Source organism: Manacus candei, unplaced genomic scaffold, assembly GCF_025592945.1.
Source record: "Manacus candei isolate 608988 ecotype Guabito, Panama unplaced genomic scaffold, ASM2559294v1 h1tg000077l, whole genome shotgun sequence".
In the NCBI taxonomy this organism is placed as follows: Eukaryota; Metazoa; Chordata; class Aves; order Passeriformes; family Pipridae; genus Manacus; species Manacus candei.
Genome location: NW_026138125.1, coordinates 2,162,194 through 2,174,328, shown reverse-complemented (window position 1 = coordinate 2,174,328; position 12,135 = coordinate 2,162,194). Strand labels below are relative to the sequence as shown.

Here is a 12,135-nt window from a genome sequence, read left to right as displayed (position 1 = left end):
TGCAGATGGGCTGGATTCACAGTGGATAATCTCTTGCTTATCCCTCACCCTGCACCTCTTCCATAACTCCATACACAGGCTCTGTAGGTCAGAATCATTCTTAAAACAGCAGCACTGGGCAAGGCAGGAGGCAGCTCTGACAAGGTCCCAGCCAAGTCTTGCTGAATCCCAGCCCACCATTCACAGCCCAGCAGCTGGACCAGCACCACTCCCCAGCAGTGCCACTGTCAGCCACTCTGTCCCCTCATTACCATTCACATCCTCACCTTATCTAGTCCCCCATCCAGCCCCATTACATTTGGTATTTAAATCAAAGATCAGGCAGAAAAAGCTCTTATCTAACCAAAATAACACACAAGGAAAGGTGGTGTTTCATAATCAGCAATGTCAAAAGGATAAAAGTTATCAGAGAACATAATGTTCATGAAAATAGCTACGAATTAATGTGGGGAAAAAAGCCAACTTTTAATGTCACTGTTTAAACAGTTTAATACTGCAACATGTTGTCAATAGATTAGGATAGATATTAAATCTCTTGAAAGCTCGTTTCTTTACCTCTCTCCCCAGAAATATACCCTTGTTTCTCTACAGCAGCTCACCTTCTCTCCCTTTGAGCTGCTTCTTTCCTGGCCTCTAGTTCAGCCTGTTTGGCCTGAAGAGCTGCAGTTTTTGCAGCTTCTGCCTCTTCCTTGGATTTTGCAAAGCGAGCTGCTCTCTCAGCACGGTCCTGGCAGAAGGAGCAAAGAGAAACCTTAATTTTTGCTGTAAGTTGTTGCTTAACATTCATTCAAACAACCAGCCACGATCTGGACTCGTGAACAGACAGAACTGCACAGACAGGAGCAGAGCATATGGAGAAAAGACAGTAGTGCTGCAAGGAATTATTCACTGCCAGGCTGCACAATCTTGTGTCATTAGCCACACTTCTCATGAGTCACTTCCCACTGACAGTTGTTAATAGATGATCTTCCCATGCAAGTTTAATGCTCCAGGGAAGATAAAGGCAAAAATCTTATGCCAAGTTACACGATTGCAATTCTACGTGTTCTGCAGCAAACCCTAATAATGAGGAAGAATTTCAGTTGTTACAATCTATTTGCATCCATCTATGCACACACATTTACACAAACCTAGAAAATAACCCTCCCCACCATTTTGAGACTGGTATTCTCATGTGTGTTCTACAATTAAATATTCCCTGTGCTGCTCTTTCAGTACCATGCTTAAATGGCACTGATTTTTATGTTTAAATGATAATTCTCCACTAGTCTGAAGCAATTTGACAGAAAAGCTGGTACGTTTGTTCAGATAGAAAAGATCATGGTGAATACAAAAGCAGAAGTTTCATTTTATACACGGGAAATGCCACATAAAATCCAAACATCAAAACCGTGGCAGGACTGCAAACAGAAAAATGAACAATCTCGCAGAGTTTCATCAAAGCAAATGTATCATTTCACTACACCAGTGGTCTGTGATAGAGAGGAGCAGAAGGTCTGTTCCCAAGTGCCCGTGTACCATTGCAATCTGCTGCCTGATGCGCTCTCTGGCCGCCTTCTCCTCTGCCTTCTCTCTGTTCCTTTCCTCCAACATACGTTTGGTCATTTCTTCTTCCTGTCGTCTTTTGTACTCCAGCATTTCTTTGCCAGTTTTTCTCCTTTCAATTTCTTTCTTAATTTCTTTCTGAATAGAAAGATATAAAATTGGACCACAAAACTCCCTTGGACAAGAGAAAAGACTGAAGTACATCTGTCTCAGAAGGAATTTATTCAAATAAGGGTATAAAATACCCTGCAAGGGGTTTTACATTTTTGTGTTACCTGTTCTTCTTCTTTCCTTTTCTCTTCCTGCCTCTCTTCAAGCCTTTTCGTTAATCTAAATTTAAGAATAAAGCAAGAAGCCTTACTGCAGTATTTTAAGATGCTAAGGAAGCATCTGCAAACACAGAGCAGAACACATGGAAATGAACTGGAGCCCAGTGCTGATACCCCTGTAAGAGTCACGATTCACCCACATGGGGTGCACCACCCACACGAAGACAGGTGGGGATTCACCACCTCCCTTCTGACTGTTAGTGGAATTACAACACATTCCCTTTGTCCTTTTCCCCTCAGGAAATGAAGAATCCCACACATTCTTGCTGTAGGACCAACTTACGGAGACGTACAATAAGCAATTACTGTTTAGGACCGGTGGTAACAAACACTAAATCTCAGACTCTTTTTAGCTATTTAAACCATCTGGTTTCTTCTGCACAAATCACTTCCTCAAATGGAACACAAGTAATGTAGCACTTACAGAGATGCACATGCCTCTGTCTCAGCTCTCCAGAAAGGTGCCTGAGAATAAGGAGTGACTTAAACCCCAGCAATTTGTCAATGCAGATTGACAATAAAAGCCCAACATAATTTTAGTCTGGGGAAAGGGCAGGCACAGTCAAACATGATAAGTTAGATAACCAGAAAAATCTTGTTTGTGTGGTACTGTTTTCTTAAAAAGAAAATGGTAGTTAGCACACAGCTTGGCCTCTTTTTCCCCCTTGAAACAATGCTGTGGATAAATTATGCCAGATTCATATAATGACTAATGGATTTTTTTAAAATGCAACATTGATATTTATATTAAAAATTATTTCATTGTCTTAACAGCATTATGTAAAAATTATCCCTGTTGTCCAATTACTTTGGAAGAAAACTGATATTAAGCAAGAAGTAGTTTTAAAACATATTTTAGCATTTAAGTATTATAATAAACATATTTAATTGTATAATTAAATAATTTTTAACATTTAAATGTTATATATTATAAATAATCTGATTTGCTAAATATGTGTAACTGGGTTTAGGCTGGATATTTCAAATAGTGTCAGCCTTACTTAAAACCAAGTTTATACACAAAATCCTGTATTTAAAAACAATCAGTGTAAGGAATGAACCATGTTTTGAACCAGATGTTTCTGATCACTATACTTCAAAATACTAAAAATAACTCATCACTGTTCACTGATCAAAGCAAAATAAGGGTATCAGAATAGGATTCCTCTGGATTCTTCAATATCCCTAAACTACAAAAAGTCATTAAATCAACAAGAAGAAATAAGAAGGCATCTCTATATAAAACCTAGGTTAGTATTTTATTACACCAGTTTCCAGTGTTTTCAGTTCAATGTTTTAAGTAATTCAAAAATTTGCAGCAACCATATGGTCTGTACAAAGTTATATCAAAGGTGAACATTTGTATTTTTCCAGATTACCTTTGTCTTTCACAGTACATGAAAAATGAGATTAACTTAAAAGCTGTTTTAGTATCAGCCCTTGTATTGTCACAGACATCTAATCAAAAACAAGGCCACAAAAAGGTGTGCCAGATGACCACAGATTAAAAGTCCTGTAATTAAGGCTGCTTGTTAAAAAAACCCCAACCCAAACCCCAACAAAACCTCCTGAGAAACAAATACAACACAGTAGGAAGTCTGCAAAAGAAGACTTACCTTTCTACCTTGAGTGCAAGATCATTCACAGGCTGAGCATCACTCACTTGCTCATCTGCAGAATTAGTTGCTTCCTGGCTTGCTGAACCAGAATTTGCTCCATCTTCAAGGAATTTACAAGAAAGTAAAGCATAAGAGAAAAAATAAAGGTATATTTCTTTGATAAAAACTACTATGCTCATTGTTAGCCACAATTTACAGCAGCTGGGATATCTCAAGGAAATCTGAGGTTCTGCTACTTAGACTTCCCCCCTCAGCAGTTTGATTTCAGGCTGCAAACCCAAAGAAACTTTTTCATTGAATCCTTTTTCAGGAAAGCATACACAAATTTTATTGTATTATAAACCATTCCTCACTCATTAAAGCTAAGCAGAACGACAGGTTATTCTTCCCTCTGGACTTGCAAAAAACATTCTGGAATACCCAAGTCTGTCCTCAACGAGTCCACAATGTATTGCCTTTTATGTACTACCATGTACACAAGAAACTTTCTTTTCAGGAAAAAAAATATTTCCAAAGTAAATTAGCAAGCATTTGTGTCAAAGCACTCACCATTACTGGTGGAAGGTCTTACTGCCTCAGGCATAGCAGACCCAGAGGAGTTACAAGACTCTGCTGCTCTGGACTGTGTATTTTCTGGAGCACCATCAGACTGGGAGGAGGGATGGGGGGCAGGTGACTGAGTGCCATTTTCCAAAGGCCGCCCTTTCCCTGTGTGCATCTAAGAAATTGGAGAAAAAAAACTGAGGCCATGGAAGTTCAAATATTTTTCACGGGTTCAAAGGTCAAGAGTGAGCTATTTTTTGGAGAATCAGCCCTATTAAAATATAAAACTAGAATAATCACATATTGTTGAGTATAGTGCAATCATGCATTTCACACTTTTCCTAATTTTAGTCTTGCACTAAAATTAATCATCAAAGTGATCAAAGTGATAAAACTATCTACACTTACATTATGTTCCACAGCATAATTTTATAAATCCACATTACAGAACAGTATTAAAAAAACACAGCAATTAGTATGTCATTCCAGTTTAGAGATCTCAACACATTTCTTCAATACTGCAGGTGTTACACACACGATCTAAACCAGTCTGTGAATCAAAAGTTAATGTAGCACTTCTCCACAGAGCTTCCAGCCTGTTCAATCTGTGTGCTGAATTCCAGGTTGCAGTTTTGTTGTTGGAAGGACACAGGACCAGTAACTCCCCCTTGCCCAGGGCCATCACCTGTCCTGAGCACACTTGACTCAGTCACAGACCCAGCTGTCAGCAAGTGTTACCTGTTTAACTTTATGGATCCTGGTAACAAGCTCTTCAACAGAAACACTGCCAGCAATGACTTCCAAAGGGATTCCATTGTCTCCTATAAAAAAGCTGGATGGAACACACACCACAGGATCTGCACAGCAACAGTTAAGGGCAGTGAGTGACAAGTTCATAAAGTAACTTCCAGGGCAAGGCAGACGTCCCTCCTACAGGAGCTTCCAGCCCAGCACTCTTATCTCCACCTGCTCACCAGCTGTCAGTGCCAAGGGAGGAAGGAAAAAGAGACACTGGTAAACACTGTATATCAGTGATAATATTTCTTCTTTTCTTTGTACTGGTTTAAGCAAAAATATTTTTCTCCAACTTTCTTCCGGGCACGGATCATGCTTTGACTGGAGAGATTTTGTTTTAGTGTGAGACAACATTTAAGTGGACAATAATGAATTCTCTACAGCATTAAGGAAATCCAAGTTGAGGTTCTGAATCCCCTTTCCCAGCATCATACAGAACTCTGTGCAGTGACCCCCTTAAGGCAGGGAGATGTTTCCCTGACTCCACAGCTGTGTCTGTGACAGAACCCTGTCCACTGCTTGTTCTTCCTCCCCTGTATCTCTGAGCCCCAACTAATAACTGAAAGCTGCTTAGTAATACCAGTGGGTTATTCTGATGACATCAATTTTAGATCATTTTCTATTTAGAGAATTACACAGGATTAACATAAACTTGTTCACTTTCTCTAAGAACTGACAGTAAGTTGAATACACAGATGGTATCTATTAAATACACAGTTTATTGCACACTTTTGTGCCATAATAAGTATTTTCAATAATGTTGCTTGTAAGTACTTGTCTTAAGAACAGTATTAACTTGTAATGAGCAATTATCTGTAATCATAATGTAGCATCTAAACTGATCTCAAAGGATACAAATTTGAGAGAACTGCAGGCATGCTTCACTGTTGAAAAGAAAAGATTCATTTAGGAGGAGCGATCGCTTCGCAACAACCTCAGATTAAGTCTTTCATCATAAAAATAACTGTCCTACAAAACTATTTAAATACTTGAGAGAACACTAAAAGCAAATTTGCATTGCATCTTCTCATCAGCATTCTGCAGAAGTGTTGACATGGTGACAATGGCTGGTTATCACAGTTGACTACATCAGATTGAGGGAAGCAGTGCTAAGAGCCAATCTAGTCTATGGAGCACAAATAATATAGTAAATCTAATAAAATGTCTATAGAGCATTTCAAAATAATGCCATTTTGGGAAATGTCAGTGCACTTTGTGCACTTGGGCTGGAACACAAACATAACCAAAATAGCTGCGTAATTTACTCAGGAACTTCAATGCTTCTCCATTCTGTGTGTTACAATGGAGGCAAACACATTTTCTCTGGGGCTTTACAGATTCTTATCCTTCTCAATTCATGAAAGGTTTTTAATTCATTATGTAACTTGGCAAATCAAGAACTGCCTCTAGCACTTCATTTTGATTCCAGCTTTTTTTATAGCACTTTCATGTCTCCTCCTGTTGAAAAAGGACAACTTCAAGCATTCTTTTACTAGTACTGGAATACAATCAGAAATACACAGTGAATATCTGCAGAACACAACAGTAAATTCTGACATTTTTTCAGGCCCTAGAGGCTTCAGGAGTACTGAACTCACTTATGCTCTGGAATCCTGTATTTAGAATACCTCCTAATCAGGGTGAGGACTTCAAAGCCTCTTATTCTCATCATCAACAATGAAAGATGGTATAAGTGACAGAATTAGAATGGGCTCGAACCTTTTGGTGTCGATTTTAATAGCAACAAACCCATCTGAGGCAGCCTCAGTCACCTTCTCATCTTCCCACCTTGAAGCCATCTCAGTCGATTGTTCATCTTCACCTGCAAGACACAACACTTCTGTGAAGCTAAATCCACCACAAATTGCTTTTTCTGCTCTGATTTTGGCTTTGCTTCAAATCACTTGGGATCACCTCTGAAAGACACTCTTGATTACTTTCAAGTCAGTTGATAATTTTGCTCCAGATTACCCTCATAACATGCACAGAGATCCTGAAGCACAGAGGGAACCACTACTTCTCCCTGACAGTAAACTTCACCTCCTAACCTGACAAAACCATCAGCCACTTACCCCCCATTATAAATTTAATTACATATTGGTTCACCAGCTGCTGATAGGTAAAACTATGTTCTCCACTCCTTGGAAATACATAATTCAGCAGAGTTTCACAGTCTGACAGTGTTGAAAAAAATACACAAACCAAGAAACATTTATTTGCAGGATTAATTGTATCTTAGTTTTGTATTTTGTGCTTTTCTTGATGTGAACAGTAGCAAAGGAAAAGGAGTGAGGAGCATAGAGGAACAGGAATAACAGGAGCAGAGGAGCTACTCAGGTAAGAGAAACTGAAAAGGTGTTGTGGGGCCACAGATCCAGAAGTGTTATTTTAATCAAATGAAACATGTCAATCATCCATTTATCTTCCAAAGCACCACTTCAGTGAGGATGTGGGTAAACAAATAATTCTGATGAATATTAACCATTTTTCAACAACTACCCTGGCTTGCCACCATTTGTTTATCTTCCATCTGTATTACTTCCCAGCAGCTTGGAATGGACTTCATGAAGAATCTGAGTCACAAGTACAGCAGTACAGTAGTCCATTATTTGGTGACAACAACAAACCACTTGTTTGTTCCATCCCAGTTGCCATTCCATGCAGTATTTTTGATTTGTTAGGAGTCCCCAGGGGAAGTGCTGCTGTCTGGTCACGAGGCTTCTCAGAGGGACAGGTATCAAAAATATAACCATTTCAAACACCTGGTTTTCAACCCGATGTATAGACTTTACCCTGGAAGTATTGGAGCAAGTAACAAAGTATCCACCTCTATCAGGATTATTCTGCATAAGGCAGTAAATATTTAGGCTGTTTTATGTCGGAACCTTTTCTCCTGCTGTCAGTGGAAGCAGCTGTTCTGCCAGGAGCAGTTCAGGCCCCTCTCCTGTTCCCACATGCTCGGAGGCAGCTGCTTCACCACACACTCTTTCAACAGGACATGTGCTCATCCGATTAGGCTACTAAAAATATCTAAAGACTTGCCTAACACTAACTTTTCCACACAAACAACTGCTGTAGAAGAAAGAATGTTGAAAGACACAAACAGGGCAGAAACTGTTCACAGGACAGTCTGAGATGTGCCCCGTGAATGAAAATGCTGATAACTCACATTTTATAAAGCTCTCTGCCACAACACAGATTAATATTGTGACTACCCACTGAAGAGTTGCTTATTCTCACATATCTTTTTGTTTTGATAACCCTTCCTCATTTGGGGGTTAAGGCTCTTTTATTACAGGTAGTAGTAATTATATCCTGAAATGAAAACTGCCAGGTCACAGGAAAAACATCAGAAAGGTCAAGAGGTGAAGCCTGAACATGACATAACTCATAATTCTGTGAAACACTGAGCCAGCACAACCACCTCGGAATTCCAGCTCCCAAGACTCTCAGATTTCTTGTTTCTCAAACAAAATCATCACTTTATTTCACTTGGTGTAACAATCTGTACACAATTCACAGTCACACTTTCTCATCTCTTAAATTTGGCCAGGTAAATTTAGACAGCTGTGCAGAGAAAATAGACACTTTTCCTGCAATAATTTATTTCCTCTATGAGGAACTTACTCAAAACCATCACAGGTTGTCAGACTTTAACTTCCCTATTCCTCAACACTCAGTCATCAGGGAAAAGTGTTTACCTTTCAGAAGGAGAGAGATAAGCCTGACTTTTCCACGTCCAACATTTCATAATTATGCAGTAAGAGTAAGGATTTTGATTCTGGAAATGCCAGAAAAGCCAGGACACAAAGCTGTTCACCTCCTCCTCCTTTGCATCATTTCAGTTATTTAACTTGAAAAGTGCTTTGATACATCTTGGCTACAAATTACTAACAAATAGCTTATGATTGCAAAGTACCATTTTGTAAAAAAATAATCCATAAAATAAAGTTATGAACAAAGGAAGGAGGGTTTCTACAAATGTTATTAAAAAGAAACACAAACATTTTATCTTGAAGCTTTTTACTTTCCCCATCCCCCCTTCATTTCTTCACTCTGAAAAGCACTTTTTAGGAGTGGTCTGGTATTTTCATGATCAGAACATTTCTAACCTTTGGAAAGGATAATCTTAAACACCTCAACCAGAACAGAGGAGGTTTCACACCAAATGAACAACTGAACTTCAGATTAATAACTTAAGGAATGAAAGGCGTTTTTTAACTCTGTAGGCTACAAAATCATCTACAGAACAGCTACCACAAGATACCAGAGAACAGAATCACACAATATCCTGAGCTGGAAAGGACCCACCAGGATCATTCAGTCCAACTCCTGGCCCACACAGGACAACCCCAAGAGTCACACCATGTACCTGAGAGTGTTGTCCAAACACTTCTTGGGCTCTGGCAGCCTTGGGGCCATGGCCAGTGCCCTGGGGAGCCTTTTCAGTGCCCAACCACCCTCTGGGGGAAGAACCTTTCCCTAATCCCCAACCCAAACCTCCCCTGACACAGCTCCAGCTGTTCCCTCGCCTATCTGGGTTGCTCAGCCCTGTTTCACCACCAGTAATACTGTTTCCTGCACAGCAGCAGAGGGAAACTGCTGTCACAATTAACTGATGCCACAAAGTAACTCGTCTGTTCCCCACAAGCAACTCCCCTGCCCGGTGTGCACAGAATGTTCTATTTAACATCTCACCTTAACATTTAAAATCAGTTTCCTAAGGCAGACACGCTTCACCTCGTGCTCTCTGCAGAGTATGGAGCAACCTTTTATTGCAACTTCCCAGGAGTTCAACAGCATCTTTGCTACACTTACACCATTGCATCACCACAACGCGTCCCGAGGGTTTCAAACACTGAACTCAACAACATTGGGATTTCAGCTGCAGACACAAATGGTAAAGGAGGAACCTGGCTGAACAACGTGCACTTGCAGTCATAAACACCACCTCCTTTTTAAGATAAATAACCACAGTATTCCTTGCTTGACCAGAAAAACATCCTGGAAGCAGAAAGAATCATTCAGTTCTTTATTTTCTAGAGAGACAGTAAATAAAGAGCAAAGAAGAGGAGTGAGGGGCAGAGAGATGGTGGCAGACACCAGAGATGGACCAACCAGAATTCACTCGTTTTGGTGAGGACTGTATCTAACAGTTCTTCTTCACTAGTGGCCACCTCAAAATTGCAGTTAACTTATATTTTCAACTTCTCTCACTAATTTGTTTTCCTTTATTCGTTTTTTATCCCCATAGCCACTATTTGGATGAAGTGTCCAAAACAAAACAGAAACACTGAACACTGCTGAATCCTTGTTTTCCTGCTCAGAAAGCTGCTTTCAAATGCCTGTCTCCAGTGGGAAGTGTGGAGTGTAAAGGCCCAAAGTTACCCTCACTGTGCAGTCTGAAATGTTGCTACCCAAACAACAAAGCCAACCCCCACCAACATAAAAATAGACAGTTCTTTCATCACTCTGCATCCTTCAAACACACGTGTTTCCACACACACTGAGAAAGTGAGTTCTTGATGCTTCATGATCAGCTCTGCCCAGGTCAGCTGCCCTGATCCCACAGTGCCTAGGGGGACCAGATCTTGGCAGAACTCCCCAGCTCTTTCCTGTCAGAGATACAGTTCACTGAAGTAACACTCCCCCTTTTCCAGGGCTCAAAGAGCAAACAAAACAAATCCTCAGAGCACACCAAGTGACAAAACTAGGTTACATCCCTGCAACCAGAAATTCATCTCTGTTACACGTCTACATATTCCTACATCCACCCAGTCAACACCAACATCTAAAAAGGCCTAGTTTGTGTACAATTTTAGTGTCATAAAAAATAGTGGAAACAAGTTATAATATGCACTTTTCAGCCACTCTACTACTGCCCTCCTCAGTGGGCAGGGGGAAGAGAATAGAATGGAAGGCTTGTAGGAGAGATAAGGGCAGGGAGGGATCACTCACCAGTTACTGTCACAGGCAAAACAGACTCGACTTGGGGAAAAATTCGTGTCATTTATTACTAATCAAAAGTCAGAGCAGGATCATGAGAAAAACAAATCTCTCCACCCTTCCTGCAGTCAGTTCCTCACACGTTGTCTCTCTTGCTCCTTCCTCCTCTTTAGCTGGACTTCTCACACTCTTCCCCTGCTCGAGCATGGGGTCCCTTCCAGCATCTCCAAAGGGAGTCTTTCCCACGGGCTGCAGCTCTTCATGAACTGCTCCACCCCATCCCTTACTCCATCTGTGGTCTGAGAAGGCCTTGATTTCCAGCAGTATGTTCACTATCCAGCAGAAAATGCTGTTCTCCAGGTATAAGGAGAGTTGTGTCAACAGGGGAACTTAACTGCACTAACTTTTCTGTTCACATCCCCTTCGGGAGGGAACTTCTCAAAGCCTCACCAATCTCACGGTTCAGCAGTTCCTGAGGGAAAAACACTAAGCCACACGTCATTGTTTCATGAGGCATCTGAAAGACTTGAAGCCATAAGCAATTAAGGCAACAGTAAAACCTAAAGAAACAACACACGCAGATAAAAGCACAAGAAGTGAGTTAAAGGACCTGTCTAATCACAGAGTATCAAAGAATCAATCGGGTTGGAGGAGACCTCTGGGATAATCGAGTCCAGCCTGCGACCAAACATCAACGTGTCAACCAGACCACGGCACTGAGTGCCACGTCCAGCCTTTCCTCAAACACCCCCCAGGGACGGTGACTGCACCACCTCCCTGGGCAGCCCATTCCAGTGTCCAATCATCCCTTCTCTGAAGAAATTCCTCCTCGTGCCCCCCCTACCCCTCGGCTGGCGCAGCTCGGGGCCGTGTCCCGCTCCCCGTGTTTCCCCGGCAGGAAGGCAGCGCGCACCCGGCGCTGTGGGTCTGTGCGGGCTCCAGCGGCGCTCGGTTACGAAACACGCGCTGTCCGTGCGAGGGGAGGAAACAAAACACCACGAACAGCCCCCGACGCCGCGGCAGCGGGAGCCGAGCGAGCGCAGCGGGGCAGAACGAGGGGCAAAGCCCCACACGGGCCGGGGCCGGGGCTGACACAGCACAAATCCCGCCCGGCGGGCGGCCACGGCCGGCAGGGCTCCGCCGGGCCCTGCCGGCGGGCGGGCGGGCGGGCGGGCCCCGGGACGCAGCGTACCTGCCACGAACACGACGAAAACGGAGCTGCGCTCCTTGGCGGCGGCGATGGCGGCGGGCACGGACCCGCCGAACCACATCGTGCGGCCGCGGCAGCGCCGGCACCCGCCGGGACCCGCCGCCCTCACCGCACCGCGCCGGGCGCACCGCGCATGCCCAACGGCCCC

General features: G+C 42.3%; 1 protein-coding gene across 1 annotated transcript in view; it reads right to left on the bottom strand.

Moving 5' to 3' along the window:
- Nucleotides 1-12,135, bottom strand: part of UBXN4 (UBX domain protein 4) — a 14,561-nt gene extending 2,426 nt beyond the window's left edge. Inside the window, exons 1-9 of the mRNA XM_051810285.1 lie at nt 11,970-12,135; nt 6,551-6,653; nt 5,687-5,715; nt 4,775-4,893; nt 4,043-4,211; nt 3,491-3,593; nt 1,821-1,875; nt 1,519-1,683; nt 600-727 (exon numbers count right to left, since the gene is read on the bottom strand). Coding sequence (XP_051666245.1) covers nt 600-727; nt 1,519-1,683; nt 1,821-1,875; nt 3,491-3,593; nt 4,043-4,211; nt 4,775-4,893; nt 5,687-5,715; nt 6,551-6,653; nt 11,970-12,048 — 950 coding nt within the window. The 5' untranslated portion in view covers nt 12,049-12,135. The remainder of the gene's footprint in view (nt 1-599; nt 728-1,518; nt 1,684-1,820; nt 1,876-3,490; nt 3,594-4,042; nt 4,212-4,774; nt 4,894-5,686; nt 5,716-6,550; nt 6,654-11,969) is intronic.